General features: G+C 38.0%; 3 protein-coding genes across 7 annotated transcripts in view; 2 read left to right on the forward strand and 1 right to left on the reverse strand.

The window, feature by feature from the left end:
• The first annotated feature begins 22 nt into the window (after positions 1 to 22).
• Positions 23 to 9,751, forward strand: LOC127168986 (RNA exonuclease 5-like). Of its 4 annotated transcripts, XM_051116193.1 has the most exons (19): positions 25 to 395; positions 2,713 to 2,792; positions 2,871 to 2,994; positions 3,086 to 3,191; positions 3,266 to 3,376; positions 3,459 to 3,547; positions 3,615 to 3,730; positions 3,828 to 3,966; positions 5,583 to 5,677; positions 5,763 to 5,865; positions 6,180 to 6,310; positions 6,384 to 6,513; positions 6,905 to 7,018; positions 7,107 to 7,244; positions 7,343 to 7,435; positions 8,121 to 8,340; positions 8,439 to 8,614; positions 8,690 to 8,799; positions 8,877 to 9,748. In XM_051116193.1, the coding sequence occupies exons 1-19, from the start codon at positions 258 to 260 to the stop codon at positions 8,929 to 8,931; spliced, it is 2,268 nt and encodes a 755-aa protein (XP_050972150.1). In that variant the 5' UTR covers positions 25 to 257; the 3' UTR covers positions 8,932 to 9,748. The 4 variants fall into 4 exon arrangements, with proteins under 4 accessions (XP_050972132.1, XP_050972156.1, XP_050972141.1 ...); XM_051116175.1 differs by having other exon boundaries at positions 23 to 395; positions 8,439 to 8,799; XM_051116184.1 differs by having other exon boundaries at positions 24 to 395; positions 6,219 to 6,310; positions 8,439 to 8,799.
• A 2,914-nt stretch (positions 9,752 to 12,665) lies between these two features.
• LOC127164016 (urokinase plasminogen activator surface receptor) lies at positions 12,666 to 17,594 on the forward strand. Its single transcript, XM_051107645.1, has 4 exons — positions 12,666 to 12,901; positions 13,644 to 13,775; positions 16,277 to 16,387; positions 16,489 to 17,594. Exons 1-4 carry the CDS (start codon positions 12,679 to 12,681, stop codon positions 16,917 to 16,919), a joined length of 897 nt encoding a protein of 298 aa, XP_050963602.1. The 5' UTR covers positions 12,666 to 12,678; the 3' UTR covers positions 16,920 to 17,594.
• A 1,913-nt stretch (positions 17,595 to 19,507) lies between these two features.
• parn (poly(A)-specific ribonuclease (deadenylation nuclease)) overlaps positions 19,508 to 22,039 on the reverse strand; it is a 10,171-nt gene continuing 7,639 nt past the window's right edge. Inside the window, exons 24-26 of one of the 2 annotated variants that reach the window (XM_051107550.1) lie at positions 20,305 to 20,362; positions 20,150 to 20,229; positions 19,508 to 20,032 (exon numbers count right to left, since the gene is read on the reverse strand). In XM_051107550.1, the coding sequence (XP_050963507.1) occupies positions 19,983 to 20,032; positions 20,150 to 20,229; positions 20,305 to 20,362 (188 nt within the window). In that variant the 3' untranslated portion in view covers positions 19,508 to 19,982. Of the gene's footprint in view, positions 20,033 to 20,110; positions 20,230 to 20,304; positions 20,363 to 22,039 lie in introns of both variants that reach the window. The other variant, XM_051107542.1, reaches the window with a different exon arrangement.

The following is a 22,039-nucleotide window of genomic DNA, read 5'->3' on the forward strand; positions in this document are numbered from 1 at the left end:
GATCTCAGAGCTGCAGATCAGATCAGGCAGTCGATGTCAGAGCTGTAGATCAGCGAACACACGTGCAGCTTTCGCTCGTGTTTTTACGTGATTATATCGCTGGATTTACACTAAACTGACGTCATGACGTCCGACATGAAATGCGATGCGCTTTAGTTATGTATGGATATGATTATGTGTAAATCTGACTGAGTTTCCAGGGACGAGGAACTGAAGAACAGCACATCATCATCATCATCAGTGGATAAACAGAGGAGATGAAGAGTGAAACAAGATCAGCTGAAGGACAGATGGACTCTTCTTCATCCTCCTCATCCTCATGCTGTAAGAGGAAGGCTGACAGACTGATCTCAGATTCTCCAGAGAAAAGAGAGAAACTGGAGCTCAGCTCACAGGTGACCATTCACACTCATTCATTCACATTCATTTACACTCACTCCAATATACTGCACAGAGACTATCTGAACTGAACTGATCTGGATGATGACATTACTGAATCAGTGCTGAACTGCCTTTAACTGAGAATGGATTGTTTGCTGTTTCCTTTTGTATTATTACACACTGTGTTTCCTGTTTAATACTGTAAAGCTGCTTTGACACGATCTGTATAAAAAAGGGTGACTTGTCTCACTCATTCACATTCACTAATTCACATTCACTCAGACTCACTGATTCACATTCACTCATTTAGATTCACTTATTCAGATTCACTGATTCACATTCACTCATTCAGATTCACTGATTCACATTCACTCATTCAGACTCACTGATTCACATTCACTAATTCACATTCACTCAGTCACTGATTCACATTCACTCATTCAGATTCACTGATTCACATTCACTGATTCACATTCACTAATTCACATTCACTCAGTCACTGATTCACATTCACTGATTCACATTCACTTAGTGTTGTCAAAAGACCCGGTACTTCGGTACCAAGTCGGTACTAAAAAAAATTAAATGTTACGGTACCAGGTTTTCTTAAGTACCGGTGGTACCGAGCTCCCGGTCAACCCGGTTCTTACTGCGCTATCCGAAAAGTGCGCACTGCGCAGTTGCGTCTTCTTCATAAAAGCACAAGACACGGCGACCGGTGGTGCTGCTGATGCGGCTGCTCTGAATCCGCTTGTTGAAAAGAAAGGAGGAAGGAGCCTCGTGTGGAAATATTTTGTATTTGCGACTGATGACAAGGGCAACATCATAGATCATCAGAAACCCACTTGCAAACGGTGTCATCGAAGTTCTCTCTCAAAAGGAGGAAATACATCGAACTTAATAAAACACCTCAAAGACCGACACCCAGATTTAATGAAAGTTCAAGCAGGTAAGTTTTAATTTAATTTTATATTTAGAGCTTCTGTTATAAAAATTATACGTTAAATAAACATCGCCATTTGCTTAGTTAATCGTTAGCATTAGCCGCGAGAATTAGAATAAACTTCTTTATTAAGTGTTTAATGCTCCTATAGCATTTATTAAAAAAAAAAAAACAGGACATGATAGTGTGGTATTTTTACACACCTGAGGCTTTTAAATGACCCGTGTAGCTAAAATATGTGTGTTAGAGAACAAATGTACAAATGTATGGTTAATGCCTTAAAATCGGTCCATCAGAAAAGCAGTTCTAGGCTATAAAATATAGTTTGCGCAGTTTGATTAAATAAAAGTACAGTCAAATACAGTCCAGTATAGTTTGGTAAAAGATACTATTCATTAACATGACTTAATATATTATCTAACATAAATTTACAGTGAGTGAACATTAATTAATGTGTGTGAATGTTGTTTTATACAAACATTCGATCGTTCATGTTTGTTCATTGTGCGTGAAATAATGTCAACAGATACAACTTTTAATTTAAAATAAATTATGAATACATTTTGAAATTAAGAAGAATAATTGCTATGTAACACTTGTTTATTAAGTCATGTTAAATGTTATCTTTTTGTAAAGTGTTTTTAATACTACAGTTTCCGTCTGTGTAACATTGATATCTTACACTCAGTATAAGTAATCTTATCTAACTTTGTTATAAAAAGCTGAGGTTTGTTATTTACTGAAAAGTTATATATAAAGTTCTGTTTAGCTGGTGTCAATCTAATATTGCATTTAGTCAGACTCAGCCCATTGTTTTACTGAAGTATATTATATTTTCCTTTTACAGCTGCAGGCTGAAGAAGACCACGAACCAAACTCCTAAGCAGACAATGGTTCCAGATGCTTTTGAGCAGCAGAAGTACGACAAAAAGGCAAGAAAACTGAACCGAGCTGTTGCTGAATTCATATGTATGGATTAAGTGCCAGTTTATACAGTGAAAAATGGGGATTCCAGCAAATGCTTCATCACCTCAGCTCAAAATACCAGCTTCCAAGTCAAAACTTTGTTTTATTTTTGTTTGTTATAAATAAAAATAGTGTGTTGTTCAATTCATGTTTTTGTGTTTTGATTTGGTACCGAAATTGGTACCGAGAACCGTGGATTTTCACTGGTATTGGTACCGAATACTGAAATTTTGGTACCGTGACAACACTACATTCACTAATTCACATTCACTCAGTCACTGATTCACATTCACTCATTCAGACTCACTGATTCACATTCACTCATTCAGACTCACTGATTCACATTCATAAACACACAAAACTGTATAAATCAGCGTTGAGTGTGTTGATTCTGGTTCACTGACTGTGTGTTTCTGGATCAGGATGTGCTGACGGTGAAGGACGTGTGTGATCTGATCCACTACATCACACTCAGACGCTCACACAACGTGAGGAAACCCAGGTACACACACACACACACACACACACACACACACACTCTCTCTGTCTGACCGTCAGGTGACGGTGTGTTTGTGTTCAGCTGGTTGGGTGTCGGCGTGGAGCGAGTGTCCCGTGTGAACGTGATGGTTCTGGACGGACTCACACAGAGTCACTTCTACAGATACTTCAGTCACTTCAGACACCTGAGGAACAAATACAGCACGGTGAGTCTCACACACACACACACACACACACATTCTCGTCACTACACAAACACTGCTGACTGTGGTTGTTGATCAGTGCTGTGTTTCTCAGAGATGGACTCTGGCGCCCTCCTCTGGTGACCTGCTGACCTCTGACCTCCTCGAGGGTGAGGTCGCCGTGTGTGACGGAGCAGCAGAGACGCGTGCACCGCTGCCAGGTGAGTCGTTCGTTCCTCGCCGATTCGTTGGTGGCTGATGATCAGTGTCACATGACCCGCTGTGTGTCGCGCAGCTGCTCTGATGTGGCATCCCGTGATTCGCCGCTTCAATATGAACGCCGACAGGCTGAGCACCTACCTGCTGACCGAACAGGAAATGATCAAACAGAAGTTTCCTGTAAAGGGTGAGACACACACACTCATATATCTGAGACATTCGACACACACACACGCATGCTCACGTTATGTTCCCATGATGCCGTGCAGGTGGGCAGGGCTGCGAGGGGTTCGTGTGCACGCGGAGCGACGGGCACATGATGGACGGCAGTCCTCTGTTCGGTCTGGACTGTGAGATGGTGAGTGGATGCTCTGATCTGTGCAGTGATTGGCCGGCCGTGCTCTGACGTGTGTCTGTGTGTTCAGTGTCTGACGTGTGCGGGGTCAGAGGTCACGCGTGTGGCGCTGGTGGACGATAGTGGACGCTGTGTGCTGGACGAGCTCATCAAACCACCCAACCCCATCATCGACTACTTAACCAAGTACACACACACACACACACACACACACACACACACACACACGTATATGTGCGTGTCTGCAGTGCAGTGTGTGTGACTGAGTGTGTGTGTGTCTCAGGTTCTCAGGGGTGACGCGAGAGATGCTGGCTCCCGTCTCCACGCGTCTGTCAGACGTTCAGTCCAAACTGCTGCAGCTGCTGCCGCCGGACGCCGTGCTGGTCGGTCACTCTCTGGACGGAGACCTGCGCGCTTTACACGTACTGATGCTCATATACTACTGTAGCATTCATTCAGATTATGAAGAAGATCTTGTTTTTATATTTTCAGGTTTCATTTGCTTTTGTCATTTTTAATGAAAAAAAATTATTCACTAGTCGTTTTAACACTTCAACGTAAGACTTTAATTTTCCATTAACTGCCAAATCAACATTTCTAATTTTTATTTCCTTTTTAGTAATGTTGTTTTGTTGTATTAATTTATTTTTTTTGTATATAGTTACATTCAGTTTTTCATTTTTTTTTAATTTTAGTTTTAGTAATTTTAGTACTTCAACATAAACTTATTTTTGATTTCAGTTCATTTAAGTGCATTTTTCATTTAATATTTTTATTTTATTTCAGTTATTTACCAAAGCAACATTTGTCATTTTCATTTAATGTTTATATTTTATAGTTTAATATTTATTTTATAGTTGCTAAGACAGCACTTCTAATTTTAGTTTTAATAATTTTGTTATGTGCTTTTGTAATTGTTTATTATTTTTTAAATAATTATATTTAGCTTTAATTAATTGTTATGTTGTATTAATTGTAGTACTTAACTTAGTACTTAAGTTTAAATACTTAAACATGTTTTATTTCAATTGGGTGCCAAAGCAGCATTCCTAGGTTTTGTAGTGTTTAAAGTACGTTTTTTATCTTTTTATTATAGTACATTTCCAAGACAGCATTTGTAATTTTAGTTTTTGTCATGTGCTTCTGTCCTTGTACTATCATTTTTTTGTATAAAAATATTTCCATTTTGCTGCAATTTATTTTTATATTAGTTTAAGCTATTTTTATTTAATTTGCCAAGGTAACATTTCTAGTTTTAGTTTATATTTTACTGATTTTTGCTTTGTCATTTTTATTATTTTAATATAATACTGTTTAGATTTTATTTACTTTTTATTCCACTTTTAGTTTTAGCCATTTTATTACTTCAGCTTAAATGTATTTTATGTAATTTAGTTGCCATTCATAATTTTAGTTCTGTGCATTTTTTTTTACATTTCTTTTTTTATTATTTCTTTTGAACCAATTATTATTATTATTTTTTTTTTTTTTTTGGTTTTGGTCATTTTAGTCATTTTTAATTTGCATTTGAGTTTTTATAATGTAATATGTGACTCTGGACCACAAAACCAGTCATAAGGATCAATATTTAAATTTAAAGATCCAATTTAAGTCCACTTTAAATTAATACATTGTCCGAAAGCTGAATAAATAAGCTTTCATTGATGTATGTATGTTATGATAGGACAATATTTGTCTGAGATACAACTGTTTGAAAATCTGGAATCTGAGGGTGCAAAAAATCTAAATATTGAGAAAATCACCTTTAAATGTGGTTGTGATATATTTGCAGTAGTAAATTTACAAAATATCTTCATGGAACATGTTCTTTACTTAATATCCTAATGATTTTTGCCATAAAAGAAAATCAGTCATTTTAACCCATACAATGTATTGTTGTCTATTGCTACAAATATACCTGTGATACTTAAGACTGGTTTTGTGGTCCAGGGTCACATATTTCTCTTGTATATGTTCTTCAGCTTTGTTTCAGTGACTGAGCATGTTTTTGTTACACTTGGTGTGTGTTTGTCCTCAGATGATTCATCCTCACGTCATCGACACGTCTGTGCTGTACCGGCAGGATTCCGGCCGCAGGTTCAAACTCAAACACCTGGCTCAGGTCATTCTGAAGTGAGTCGAACACACAGCTGCAGCTCGTCATGTTCACACGCTTCAGATCCAGACACGTCTCTCTCTCTCTCTCTGTCTGTGTCAGGCGGGAGATCCAGTCAGAGGTCAGGACAGGTCACGACCCCTGTGAGGACGCGCTGGCCGCTCTTCATCTGGCTCAGTACTTCATCAGGAAGGGACCCAGGAAGGTGAGAACATGCAGTTATGTGTCTGAATCTCTGGTCTGAATCAGTTTCTTAATGTCCAATTTAAATGATTCCTATGAATTGAGTCAGTTCTTTTGAATCAGCTTTTTTTTTTTTTATAAATCATTCCTTTTGAATTTCTTCTCAATGAATCAGTCAAACCAATTCACAAAGGATGGTTTGAATGATTTTTTATTCTTAAACTGTGTTTTGTGAGTGAATCGTTCTGTTGAGTTGGTTCTTGTAAATCATTGCTCCTGAATGATTCTTCTGAATGAATCATTAAGTCCTAATGATGGAGTGAATGATTCTGTCAGATGTTAGATCGTCGATGGCTGATGTTGATTCTCTGTCAGGTGGTTGAGGATCATCTGGAGGATCTGTGGGATATGGACCTTCCTGAGGAGGACGATTGTGATCACGTGACCTCGTCTGATCATTGCCGCAGGTACTCGTCTGTAGATCTGATGCGTTTGTCTTTAACGATCCTCCTCTCTGACGGTCTCTCTGTCCACTCACAGTCCTCTCCACTTCGGCCACACCCTCAACAGATCTGGCCAATCAGCAGTGTTCCTGGGCGGATCGGTGAAGACGAACGGCTCGCTGTCCAATCAGCAGTGCCGGAGACACCAGTGCTCCAGTGACAGAGAGGTGTGTGTGTGTGTGTGTGTGTGTGTTCAGTCGTACACACTCAGCTGTGTTTTTGTTTATAATAGGTTCTTTCGAATCACTTCTTTTTAATGAATCATACAAATGTAAAAATGATGATCTGAATGATTCGTTTGTCAGCCTGAAGCATTAATCATGTTTGAGTGACTCATTGGTTTGAATTGATTCTTTTGAATCATTCATTTTGATTTGTTTATTCTCAATGAATTGAGGCGCACCAATTCACAAATATTGGTCTGAATGATTCATTCAGGCGAATCAATGACTATTGACTTTTGAATATGTTGTACTACATTGTTTTTTTTTGAGTCTTTCGAATACTCACACACCTCTATCTCACTGTGTGTGTGTGTGTGTGTGTGTGTGTGTGCAGGTGGTGTGTGTGTTCAGACGGGTGGTTCAGTTGTACACACTCAGTGTTCTTCAGTTCTCATCATTCAGCAGAACACTGAATCAAACAGCAGCGATGGGACGACACCTGCAGCAGGTACACACACTAACACACTAACACATGAAACACTCACACTCGCAGACAGACAGTGTGTTTCTGATGTGTGTGTGTGTGTGTGTTTCAGGTGTGTGAGCGTCTGGATCAGATGTGTGTGCTGTTTGTCGGCCCGCTGCCGTCTGACGCCACAGAGACTCTTGTACACAGACTCCTGAAGCGCTGCGGACGCCTGCGCACCGTACGACTGCTGCACTACACACACGGGGTAAAACACACACACACACACACACAAGCTCCACATGCTGAGTTATTGAGTGAATCGAGTGTTTGAGTGTGTGTGTGTGTGTGTGTGTGTGTCTGCAGGTTCATGCGGAGGTGGTGTTTGAGCATCTTGAAGGAGCTCAGCTCGCTCTAGAACATCTGAATGGACACCAGATCAACGACTGCATCATCAAGGTTTCACACACACACACACACACACACAGGGTTTTTCCATAGACTTCTATTGTTTTTATACTTTACAAACTGTATTTTCTATCGCCCTACACCTAAACCTAGCCCTCACAGGAGACTGTGCATTTTCACTTTCTCAAAAAAAACTCATTCTGTATGATTTATAAGGTTTTTGAGTTATTGGGGACACTCAGAATGTCCTCATATTTCACCCTCTGTTTGTCATACCCATGTCTCTATACAAATTTGTGTCCTGATGTGTCACAAAAAACACACACTCATCTGAACACACATCATCATGTTTACATTAGTTCAGTATAGAGACTCCAGACCAAATGTCAAATGTACTGTTATAGTTATTTTTATAGTATTGTTATTTTATCATTATTGCTTTCATTATTTTTTGTAGTTATTGTTACAGGTATTGTTATAGTTATATTTATTGTTATAGTTACTCTGATACTATTGTTACAGTTATTGATATTATTATGATTATTGTTATAGTTCTTAATGTTATAGATATTGTGATATTATTGTTAGTTATTGTTACAGTTATCATTTTTGTTACAGTTATTGTTGCTGTTACAGTTATTCTGGCAGCACAGTTATCATTATCATTCTAGTTCCAGTTGTTGTTGTGCGCTTGATGAAGCTAATTAATTTTTAATTGGTGTTTCTGTGAGCGCAGGTGCGGCGTCCCGTACACGAGTCGTGTCTGGATCTGGACGAGCGTCTCTCTGAGCGTCAGAACGATCCTCTGAACGCTCACGTCATCTACGTGTGTAACCTGTCCTCCAAACCGCATCGGCGTGAAGACCAGCTCCAGACCTTCGGACAGTTCGGCCCCGTCACGCACGTCACAAGCACCTCAGAGCATGCTGGGAAACGCGGCAGACACGCCTTCATCAGTGCGTACGAATCCACCAGAGCGTTGTTAATATGTAAATGTTTGTCATGCTGGTGTTTTATGTGACTCTAATGAGAATTACAAACCCCTGTGTCTTAGAGTTTGAGTGTGCCGACAGCGCTCAGGCCGCGGTGGGCGCCGCCGTCCAGAACGCCAACAGGAAGCTGTCGGTGTGCCACGCTCTGACTCCGCCCCACGTGACCTCATGGACGCACACACGCCCCGTTACCACGGAAACCAGCCCAGACACAGCTGAGCAGGGGGAGGAGTGTGATGTGAGTGACAGCTGTCAATCAAACAGAAACTTTGCCTTAGTTCTTCTCTGGTTATTCATGTCATGTGACCCTCAGGAGCCACTGCTGGAGCGGCAGATGAAGAAACTGGACGGAAGAGTGGGAAAAGTGTTCAGAGCGCTGGAGAAAAACTGCCTGAGCATCGTGATCCTGCCCGGACACAGACGGTACGTATCAGACACACACACACACACACGTGTGAGTTTGCGCATCACAGTGACTGATGTTCTGTGTGTGTTTTCAGTAATGGCATCCATCATCCCGGCCTCTGCTTCATTCACGTCAAGCAGAGGGACTGAGAATCAGAGCTTCCTGCTTTGTCCCCGCCCAGCTGATCTGTGATTGGCTGACCTGATTTTTACAGCACCAGCTTTTTCATACATGTGAGCAGATTTTAATGTATTTAAATACCGTTCAGAATAAACATGACTGAAATGTGCAGACGTGAAGAGCTTTTGTTCTGCTGAAAACATCACAATGACTGTGTGAACACTCATCACAAATGTGATTTTTAATCCAACTGTGTTCGTCTGCCGGTGAGATCGTTGAGCTGTTTCACACAGTCGCTTAAAGAATCAGTCAAACGGACACAAAAGTTCCTCAGGATTGTGTTTTAGTGGTTTAAGTAGACGCACGTTAAATTGTGTAATGCACACCTAGCTGTGGATTATTCATCTTATATCATGGTCACTTATCAACATTAACATGTTAAAGAAGGTATTGATGTTTGCAGCAAAATGTTTGATCAAAAAGGTCAAACTGTGGCTCATTTTGTATACATTTTTGTATAAATATATAAAGTGTGCATGTGCTAAAGGCAACAATAAAGAAGGACATATAAATTGCTGGATGTTATCGAATGACAAATAAACAGGAAATGGATTCCCAAGAGGGTCTGCTGCAGGTGCATTCAGCATCAGACTTCATCACACCGAACTTTACTCATTTCACACACACACATCTCACATCTAAACCGCACAAGACCTGACGGATGTCGTGAAAATATGAGTCGTGAGAAATCACACACATGTCTGTGACAGACACTGATTTTGTACAGACAAATGTTTATTGTTTGTCTTGTCTTCCTTGAAACCAATAAAATGATTTCAAATGGTTTGACATTATAATCTTGGTGACCCTTCAGTTTAATTCGTCGTAACACCTGTTGTCTTCACCGTTGGGGAAAGTTACTTTTAAAAGTAATGCATTACAAGTTTGCATTATTCCCTGAAAAAGTAGTTACTTTTTATGGAAAGTAATGTGTTACGTTACTTTTAAATCTGAGCAGGGCTTGATTCTTTGTTTTTAATATAAAACAATTCTAATGTAAAAGCCCTTTTACACCAAAAGTGTATGAATTCACCTCAGGTACTGGTGTAAATCAGGTACACCAAAAGTACATTCATGCAGGAGAATATCACTCTTCAGCTATTAAAAAAAAATGAAGCACAAATGTTAGTTTATCAAAAGTAATTTTTGCTTATTAGTGTGGTTGAATTGCATCATTGAAGGTCAGCAGCAAAGACACTGGTTAATAAAATGGGATTAAACACATAAAGGATATTTGATTTATTTAACATATTTAATTATTGCAGGGCTGCATCATATTCTGAGTTTGCATTTCACTGTTTTTATTAATTTTGAGGAAACCTGAATCTGTTTTTTGTGAGTGAGATGAATTAATGCATGTTCACATTTAGTCTAGAATACAGGAACATCATCATCAACTTGTCAATCAATAAATGGAGAAAAAGTAACTCTGTAACAGAAATTTAAAAGTAATTTGTTACTTTACAAGTAGTTACTTGAAAAAAGTAATATTATTATGTGACTTGCGTTACTTGTAAGTCTTCACTAATTAATCACTAATGATTCATAAAAGGTGGTGATATTAAAAACAGTATTAAAAATAACTTACAAAAGGCTGTACAAATGTTCTTCGTCGTTGTGTTCTGCATTTCCATTTGAAGCGATGTGAAAAAAAACAACTACATATGATAATAAGCTGAAGTGGCTTGGTTTTAATGAGTAATATTTATTCAAACTCATGCTATTAGTCGCTTGTTCTTGGGTAAATGTTGTTCCACATGCAAATGGAAAATGTATGCAGTTCACTGCAGGAACAGAAGAAAAACCCCAAACCTGCTGCAGAGGGACTCTGCCTCCTTATTTCTCAAGAGTTTCTCAAGTGTCGCTACATAACCTGCTGTCAACATGAGCAGCAATGCACGTATATATGAAGAACTTCCACAAATTCAGACGTTATCAGTGGACAAATGCTCTTTTGTTATCCTGTACAACACAGTCCACAAGCACACACAAAGCAGAACGAGTTTGACATAAATCAAGAGAAAATGCAGGAGAAATACGGCAATACTTCAGCATAGATGACAAACACAGAAGTGAGAAAACCAAGGGCTTATTAGTGATTGATAATCAACAGAAAAGGGAACAGACGTATAACCTAACTAGAAACCACTGGAACAATAAACAAGAAAACCTCAGGCAAACGGGAACAGAAACAAAACAAAGATTATTCATGTGTCTTTGCTATACAGGCATCTGCCTTTTAATGTACAAATAGATTCTGTGTCATTTATCTGATGCACGCTGCTTTAGAAATGATTACAAAATAATAACAAAAGCTTATCCAGTCGCATGTCTTTTTGACTTCTGGATGCTCATTTTTACGCTGGATGACAAAATAACCATAAATGTTGTAATGTTTGCATTTACAGTTCTTAACATAAGCTCACAAGATTTACAAGAAGCATCAGATCATGTTTTTCTGATTAACTCAAACCCACACAACCACCGAAACACACTGCCTCAGTGTCTGCAAAGCTTTGTCGAGAGTGAAAGCTTTTATCTCTTGTTTTTTTCACCAAAATCAAACTAGAGCACTTCCTCCTGTGCAATGACAAAGAGCATACTGTACATTTAAAATGATGCAGACACGTAAAACATTCACTTACTCCACCCAAACTATTTACATACTTCATACTGTCCTCAATACAGGAGATCTTTTACAGCATTTTAAGATTTTATGATTAACAAACAGAAAACCGAATGAAAAGCTTGTCTGGTCTGAGAAATCTGCAGAGCTCAAGCTCTTTTTTACAGTCCAAAACAGCTCTAAACCAATGTGTTGCTGGATTTTGATGTGACAGACAACAGGAGATGGACTTTTTCACCAGAGGAAGTGTTATTATGGATTAGTGACTTGTATTTTGTTCTACAGTGACGGATTGAAGTTGAAATGAGAAAAGAGAATGAAAAGCAATCTTGCACTAATTTCTCAATAACTTTCTATCATCACTAGCTGATTGATGCATGGTTGCATCTCAAACTGAAGTCTGACTGTTGGCTCCAAAGGTTTGCACACTGTAGACTAAACTCAGTTAAATCTCTTTTGTCGAGCTGGTTGAAGTTAACCAGCTTTGACATATTTAGTCAAATCAAAAATTATTCAGACACCAGATGTAATTTTTGATATTTTTTTACTAGTGTGTGCAGAACATTATAGTTCATTTATGAAAGGGAGGATAGCAAAATAAAGTAACCTGTGACATATTACACCCAAAAATGCTTCATACAGTGAACTACCAGTAAAATTTGGGGACAAAAATTACTCAGACACTTTGACCTGACCAAAGTGTTTTTTCTTTAGTTGCTAGTGTGACCTTTTTACACCACAGACTGAACAAATTTAAGCATTGCTTGGTAATTGATCAACAAAGTGTTGATAGTTGTGTAAATAGTCATACTAACAGTTGTCTGAATCATTTTTGGTTGATTGTAATCCGTAATATGCCTTTCTTTCAAAGTTATCTGACTTTATCAAGATGAATTTGTTCTGACACAGTTTAACTCTTGAGTTCTTGTCATGTTTTATTGCCATTTTCTATAGCAAAAAAAAAAAAACTCTGATCATGTGAGAAATGTTGAAGGTGTTGGTTTGAAAATCTGGTGAAGACCCTCCCCTTCTGAGGAGCTATAAAACGTGCGCTGAAACACACTTCATTTCTTTCAGCTCCTGATCAAAGATGGATCCGCAGATCTGCAGAGCTCTGCCTCTGTTCGTTCTGTTCGCTGCGGCTACTCACATCAGCAGAGCTTCCAATGAGACTGAGCACAAATTCGGATCAGCACAGGACTCGCTCATGTGTTATGAGTGCAAGGGTTCGGGGAACTCTTGTGTGGAGAGACCAGTGATTTGTCCCATTGGATTTTCCAACTGCATGAGCACAACCACCATATTACAAATCGGTAAGTCCAAGACTCTCAGAGATGCTGCTATACCTTACTGGAGCCGAAAAAGTGATATATACACTACCGTTCAAAAGTTTGGGGTCAGTACATTTTTATTGTTTCTTTTCTTTTTTTTTTTTAAGAAATTAATACTTTCATTCACCAAGGATGTATTAAGTTAATAATTAAAAGTTTATTAAAAGTTAATAATAAATAATTTACATTGTTATAAAATATTTATATTTTGAATAAACACTGTACTTTTTAAACTTGTTATTCATGAAAGAATCCTGAAAAAAAAAATCACAGGTTCCAAAAAATATTTGGCAGCACAACTGTTGATATTATCCAACACTGATCATTCTAATAATAAATCCGCATATTAGAATGATTTCTGAAGGATCATGTGACACTTAAGACTGGAGTAACAGCTGATAAAAATTCAGCTTTTCATCACAGGAATAAATTCTATTTTAAAGTATGTTAAAATAAAAAACATTATTTTATATTGTAAAAACATTTTGCAATATTACTGTTTTTTTCTATATTTTTAATCAAATAAATGCAGCCTTGATGAGCATAAGAGACTACTTTAAAGACTATTACAAGTCTTACTGACCCCAAACTTTTGAACAGTAGTGTATATAACTTACTGCTGCTTATTCTCTAGCGGATACATTGTAAAAAATGTGGCATATTCATAGATGCACTTCAAAACAATGTGCAGTTGAAGTCATTTCTGTATCATTCATGTTTTTAGGTGACACTCATATGGAAATGAATCAAAAGGAATGTATTGAAGACTGTCAGGACACTTCCATGAACTTAGGCATTTCAAAATCAGCCTTTTCCTGCTGCGGCACTCGCCTGTGCAACTCCAGAGATGCTCCAGGTATTGTGCTCTCCTGTCTTTAAAGGGCAACTATTATGCAAAAGTCACTGTTATAAGGTGTTTGAACACAGTTGTGTGAAAACAGCCGGCCTATGATGGTAAAATCCACCCCGTCTTTTTTATCATCCTAATAAATCCTAAACAGTCTCTCTGAACACGCAATTCCAGATTGCTCCCTGCGTACACATCATTGTAAGGAAAAAGTCCCACCCGTTTGTGACGATCTCTGTCCTGTTAGCATAAACACAGAAGAAGCAGCAGTCCGTCATTACTGGAGAGACAGGTGTTGTGTTTTCTAATGCACCAGCAAACAGCACTGTCCACAGACTCCCTCCATCCGAGCCACTGAGGACACTATGGTTAGACTTAATTTTTGAAGAAAAATGTCCCAGAAAAAAATGGCAAAGTGTTCTGTATGTTTAGGGGTCAATACCAATGCTTTGTGTGCAAACGTCAACTCCAGACAAAGTATTACAGGTTTGTTTTCCAAATTCCAACAGTAAGGCTAATGTTACTAAAGCTATCATTGTCTCTGCATTTTCGCTGATGCTGCCACACGTTACCAGAATGATTGTAAATATGAATGTGGCAGTTAAAAATGACATATGAAAGCAATGTGAATTTGTCGAGCTCATAATCACAAGTGGGACTTTTAAAGTTTGTGATAGCACTCGACGGCACCATGAGACCAACTATGTTGTTATTTTGATTGCGCTGTGCTCCCTGTCTGTGTATTTCATAAACATGCATTTATTATGCACAGTACAATCAGATGACTGACTTTTAAACCGATGCCGGTTCAAACATGTAAGGCTGAACACCTCTACTGACAGTTCCTGACATTTTCACTGCATGAGATTGTTCCGTTTTGTTCTTGGCAGTTCTTGAAGCTCCACCCTCTTCTGAGAAGGGGGCCGGGGGCGCCAGCACATTTGCATTTAAAAGGACAGCGTGAGTGTCCGAACCTCGACGCGAAACCAAAACCAAGACATGAGTGCCAGATTCGAACACCACGCTCCAACATGAAACAGGGCACACAGACACACAGGCCTCATTCATAACATGACACTGAATTTTGATGCACTTTCATAATAACTATAAGTTCATTGGCCTTGCCCACTTTTTGATTATTTTGTAGTTCAGTTGATTTTAACTGTAAAACACAGCGCTCATCACTGTCACTATTTACCCAGCCATTAATAGAGGAGGGACAAGACAAATCCCGACCAACCGTTCTACAACAATGGAGAAGTCAGTATTACTGGTTGCTGCTTTTTATATATAGTACAATTAAAAAAAAAATAATAAGATACCAGTAATACGTTTTAAGAAAAGCGCCTGACATTTTTTCAGCTGGCTAAAACTCTTTGGTGGATGCACGTTATTGAATATTTGCTGTTTGGCATATGACCTGTTAGTCTTTTTTGCATTTAGGCAATATACTGGAGCCAAACCTGAGAAAGTAAACCAGAATATTCCATTGTGTTCCTGGACATGCAATTTGCGTAGCTGTAATTATGCTAATTGTGAATGATGAATATTTACGAATGATTGGAATTCATTAACATACGTTGAACTATCAAATCAGACATTCCAAAGGTTGGAATCGATTCTGTCAAGGGGAATCAGTTCAGCAAAGCTGATATCTAACGAACAGCTGCATCAAACGAAGACTGCACATCTCTGTCATCAAACATCCCTGAACGTCAATTCATGAAAATAAACTGAATGAAAAGAGTCGGTACTAAGCAAGTCTGAGTTTGAGGATGCAGTCCACTCTAAAACGGGGTAGGCACTGCAAATTAGGGCGTAGCTTCCTCCTGGCAGACAGGCACATGACACACATGCGTACATTTTTCCCCCAATGCACTTCAGCACAAACTCCGCCCCACAGCTGATTCTAAAGATTTTATTGGTTGTGTCAATCACAGTGGTGATTTCCTACACTATGCTACAAACAATGCTAACCCCTAAACCTACCCCACACCTGACCCTAACCTTAACCAGTGAAAATGACTGCACGGTGGGATTGGCGCTCAATAGCGTGGTGGAGTATTTATTAATATAGCATATTTGGCTTTATTTTAAAGCAAATAGAACGTACAAATAGACGCACATCCACTGCTGAGCTGTGAGCTGTGACTAATTTCATGGGCAAAATGTATCATCATTTTTAAAAACAAAGCTTTATGTTATGATAAGGTTACTTTCCAAGACCTTTATATCCTACAGTCAAGGCGAAATTAGGTTCCTCCAATCTAATCAGTGAGAAATCGATTCTTGGAATCGAATTCCATCGATTCCAGTACCAGGAATCGGACCCAGGCTTGATTCCAAAGTTTTCGGAATCAAACAGCCCTAGACAGAAGTGACAGAACCCTGACCCTTACTGCCACATGTCCTACAATCAAGAAAAAAGTATATGTAGTGTGGGATGTGATTTTCTGTGAAGAACTGATTTTCTCAGATATTATATTTGTACTTGATTCTTCCTCCTGCAGATCCCAGGACTAACGCTCCCAACGGAAGGACATGCTACTACTGCGACGGGCAGAGCTGCTCGAACACCGTCAGCTGTTCGGGGTCTGAGGACCGCTGCATTACAGCCACAGGTGAGAATCTGCAAGTGGTATTTTTCTTTCACTATGAACGTATGATGCAGATCACATACAGCATCTGCCAGCCTAACCTGTGTTTCCTCTCTTTTCATCAGGGACTGACAGAGGCCTGCCCACACTTGTAAAAGGCTGTGCCTCTAAACATATTTGTGGGGCCCGAAAATGTTCTTTTATTCAGAACGCCTCGTGTTGTGAGGGGGACCTATGTAATGGTGATAGCAGTGTCACCCAGGCCGTCACCCACGGCTTCATATACAACACTGATGAGAGTGTCGATCAAAGCGTCACCCAGAGCATCGTCCACAGCTTCACGCGTACGAGAGCCACCAAGAGACTCGCGTATAACGACGTTCAGAACGTCACCGAGAGACTCACGTATAACTTTGCTAAACGAGTCAGGCCAAAATTCAGCTTTAACAGTTATAGACGAGTCAGCTATAGATCACCGTATAACAGTGCTGAGAGTGTCAAGCAGAGCTTCCTGTTCCTCTGCTGTTCTCTGCTCTGCTACTTCCTGTGGCTCTGAATCTAGCAGCTCCTCAGATTCTACAATGAGACGTGCTGTGGAGAATATACAGCTCATGTTTCCGCTGTGCTAACTTTGTTCTGTATTTATACGATCATTTTATGAAATAAAATTGATCCCCTCATTCCTGGAGTCAAATGTAATAAGGTTTGGCATGGTGGAAAGATGTTCAAAACACACACTGAAGCAATAAAGATTGTTTCTTACAAAAATCATAAAATCATGTTTATGTTCAGAAGAGACATGACAATCATCTGATTATTCAAAGCTGTCAAAAGTTCATATTTAATATTTGCATTTCCACCATGAGTTACAGATGACAATGACAAAAAGAGAAATAATCCGATATAATCAGCATATTTCACAAATGCTTTTGTCGATTGTTTTATCCAACGAGTATAAGAGGTACAGTCTAACTAATCAATCTGATTCAATTCAATATCCATTGATCATAAAGCATTAAACACCAATTTTTCTTAGGGTTAAAACTCTCAGCTAATACTGAAATCTATAACACTCAAGTTGGTATATTAGAATAATGTTAAAAGTTCAAATTAACAGAGCTCTAACTATCAAATTCCATTCCTATTCGTTTTCAGATTATTTGACTGAGGTGTTTGGTAGTTACACAAGGGATTTATTGTGTTTTGTATCTTTCCACAGACCTTTTGAAGTTACTTTGATCCACATTTATTTCGTGCTGTAACTGTCAGTAAATTTAGAGAGATGATCAGTGTTATTATATCATTTTATTATTCCATTTATTAAAAAAAATGTTAAGATAACCAGTTGTCGAACAGTCTGATGTGCTTTTAATTTTTCCTTCAAATGTAATCACCAGTAAATACAGATTAACTTTCAAATGTAGGGCACATTAAGTGGTTGAAAATGACTCAGACTGTGGTAAAGGTTTCGGTCTTATCGCTCACTTCTAAATGTCACCACAAAACCAGTCATTTAAAAAAAAAAAAAAAAAAATCTTAAAGCTGAATAAATACATAACATTGATGTATGGCTTGTTAGGACAGGACAATATTTAGCCAGGATACAACCATTTAGAAAAATCTGAAATTTGAGGGTGAAAATAATAATAATAATAATTGAGAAAAAGTTCTTAGCAATGCATATTACTAATAAAAAAAAATAGTTACTTTAAAGGTAGAAAGTTTACAAAATATCTTAATGGATTAATTCATTTTAATGTATTAATATCCTAATGAAAGAAAAATCTATGATTTTGACCCATACAATGTATTGTTGGCATTGCTACAAATATACCCGTGATACTCGACTGGTTTTGTGCTCCAGGGTCACAAATATGAAACGGCTTGAAAGTCACTTCATAATATTGCTTTAATCCACCAGTGAGGTCAGACTATCAATTTTTCACCTAAATGTCTTAAGTGTTGTTTCACACAGTGTGCATTAGTTTGAGACCAAGGATATTTTCGTAAACGAAAACGCTTCATCAACAAACATTTACGTAAACTGAAATAAAATAAAAATGTCAAAATAAATGAAAAACTGAAACGAGACTAGCAACAGTTATCGAAAAACGAACTGAAATAAAATAATAATTATCAAAAATAAATAATTGTTTTCATAATTATTCTCACCCTGTGGCCAAAAAAAATATATTAGCTGTGTGGCGGCCTGTTTAGGGAAATACCTGTAAATGGCGCATCATGCACGTGAGGTTATCTGACCGAGACACAGAAAGCAGAGTAATAGTCTGGTTAACAGAACACCCGACCCGTTAGACATAAAGACCCCGACCTGAACTCGCCCGCAATAAAACCAGGCTGCAGTTAACGTGATTTATTTTCTCACGTAACACAAGCAGCAAACCAAAATAGGCCATCCAAGAAAACTAGACAAGCAGCGCAATAGAGAGAGAAAAAAAAACAAAAAAAAAACAACGCGCATCCTTACTGTAAATAAACACTTTATCTTGTGAACAATCTGCCAGGTATCATCATGATTATGGTTAAATAAGATAAAGGATATCCAGGCCTAATATAAACAAATTCTAATTTTTTTTTTTAAATTAAACATCACAACACTTATTATTCAGTCTAGTGCTTTTAAATATTATACAAACACAACTTGTTTTTTTTGCTTTTATTTGTATACTTTTACCATCTAATCAAATTTAGGATACTTTAATTTTGTCACTAGAGATTTGCATCACTAAGAAATCTTTCTTTGGCCTGCACTCTGGAAATGATTGTTAACCATGCTAAACTTTAATTACTAAAACTAAAATGGAAACTAAACTATATAAAAACTAAATAGAAATGTGTTCACAAAATAAAAACAACACTAAAACTAACAAAATTGTTAATGAAACGAATAAAAACGAAACTAAATCTTATTGCAAATTCGAAAACGATATTAAAATAAAACGAATTTAAAAACTATAATAATCTTGTTTTGGACCCCGTATCATTATGAATTGAAAAATCAACATCTTTTGAACATCATTTTGAATACTGAGATTAACAACAACATCAGACTGATCTGAATACAGCGAAGCGAATCACTGATCGACTCTCAGCTCAGTTTGAATGAACAGCTCAACACAGACGTACTAAGAAAGACTCTTTAATTTCATCTCCCCTGGAAAAGGGAACATTTGAACATTTCATACAAAAAAAAAAAACACAAGGATATGAACAGGACATTCGTGATGACATCATCAGACATTCTTTGACACGCGTTGTTCTTTTTTCTTTTTTTCTGACCGTTAATCTGAAGGAACTAAAGACGAACACACCCTCATGAGGAATAAATAAACCTGCAGGACACGTCGACATTTAAAATGAGGGAGCGCTCCGGGAAACCGCGTTAAAATACTACAGGACGCACACACACGCACTCGCACTCGGACAGGAAATGGCTCAGTAACTTCAGCACCTTTAAAACGCTCTGAATTGGGCCACGTGAGGAGAGGTCACAGGAGGTCACAGGAAGTCACAGACGACACACGCTGGGCGTCAGGAGATAAGTGCAGTCTTCCGATTGGCTGTCGATTACGCTCGGACTGAGCGAGGCTTCCGATCGCTACCAAACCTGAGGAACGTCGAAGAGCGCCGGTGGCGTCGTTTCAGAAGCTGTGCGACAGGAAAACAATCAAACACTCGAGTTCAGCGAATGAGATTCATGCGTCGTACGTCAATGTAAACGCTCACCGTCTGACTTCCTCTTCTTGTGTCTGCGGCTCCTTTTACCTTGACTCTGATTGGCTGAGGACTCCTCGGGCTCCGCCTCCTCCTGCACCGGACTCACAGAGGCTCCGCCTTCATCAGGCCTGAACAAACAGCAGCCAATCAGACAGAGTCATGACATCATGTGAGTGAGTAAGTTAAAGGGGCGGGGCACTTACTGCAGTCTGGGCCAATCACAGGAGCCAGCCACATCAGCGTACGTCTGCGAGCAACTACCTGTGACACAAACAAAATTTGTCATTTTAACAAAATAAATGGGTTTGAAATGACAGCCATAACTACCACCATAAAGTTTTATTAAACGATAGCGACACAGAGGAACGATTTCACTGGAGTCACTTTCAGAATTTTTCTCCAGTTGATAAAATGATACAAATATTGACAGCCAATCAGAATCCACCTGACTTTAAAGATGCTTGAACATTTAAAATGGTAGAAGACAAAACTTCAACACTCACTTATAATAAACAGAATGTTATCATCTGTAGGTGTGAACACTACTATAGTTATCGTTATAGTCACCATTTTTATTATTGTGGTTATTGTTAATATTTTAAGTCACTACCTTTTTAGTCATTGTTATTGTTATCATATCACTATAGTTCTAGTTATTACTTATCGTTCCATCGTTACTAATATAGTTACAGTCTAGTATAGTTGTAGTTTGTTATAGTTATCGTTATTATTGTTAAAGCTATTACTTCACTGTTAATATATCACTATAGCTCTAGATATTAATTATAGTTTATTGTTATTATTCATTTATGGATGCTAACAGTTACCGTTACAATTTGTTATAGTTATCGTTATTAGCCTTTTTCACAAAAATCGGAAGTGACGTCAGCGCAGGGTAAAGTCAGTTCCGCTACAGGTCTGTGCCTATTATATTAATATGCTCTTGTCTCAAATAATGCCTTTTTCCTTTTCTTTTTTGTCTGCTTTCCAAGTTGTTATATAATCAACAAAGAAACAACATTTTACTTGTTTGTAATTTATATGGGCACTCAGACCGGTACTCGTCAATATAATATATGCGCAACATAGCGCCAGCTATAGTTTCTGTTCTCCATCTCCGGTATATTTAAGCGTATTTTCTCAATTTACTCAGTTATTTCCCTTGAATCACTACATCATGGTAAATTATGACAGCGTTTATATCCAAATGCACATTTCCCCAAGAATAAATGAAACAATTCTGAGTCCGGATGATGCATAAACTATTATATATAGTATTATATTATTTTATTATGTATATCCCTGGGCACATAATGCAATGTACATTTACACCCTAAAGTTAATAATGCAAAGGAGAGCAAGTAGAAAATACAATATTACTTTCATAATAATAATAATAATAACAATATTAAAATCGCGAAAAAAAATGATGTGAAGAGTCATAATGCACAGCCAGCACCAAATAGACAGTACGGCAAAACTTAAAACTGTACTGTATTATAAGTGCTAACATTCATAATTAAATAAACATAGTATTTGTGATGACCAGACGCTGACACAAAGTTTTTGAATAAATGTTTGCTATTTTTAGAGTAAAACACCGGTATATATCATAGTATCATAGTATCTATTTTGTAAAAATAGACTTTGATTCCCGAACTTACTCTTGTTCAGTACGGCCGCTGCTGTCACCGGAAAAACGTTTACCCTGCAAGCGCCAATCCAGAAGCCAGAAACACGGAAGTGTGAAAAAGGCTAATCGCTATTAATGCTGCAGATGTTATAGATGTTATTATATTTATCATTGCAGTCATTATCATTAACATTATCGTTATAGTTCTAGCTACACCTGATCACTATTATCGTTATAACTGTGATTGCCCACTGGTGTAGATGCTAAAAATAGTTGTTACAGTTACCATTTTTGTTATGGTTATT

The sequence above is a fragment of the Labeo rohita genome, chromosome 1, assembly GCF_022985175.1.
Source record: "Labeo rohita strain BAU-BD-2019 chromosome 1, IGBB_LRoh.1.0, whole genome shotgun sequence".
Taxonomy (NCBI): Eukaryota; Metazoa; Chordata; class Actinopteri; order Cypriniformes; family Cyprinidae; genus Labeo; species Labeo rohita.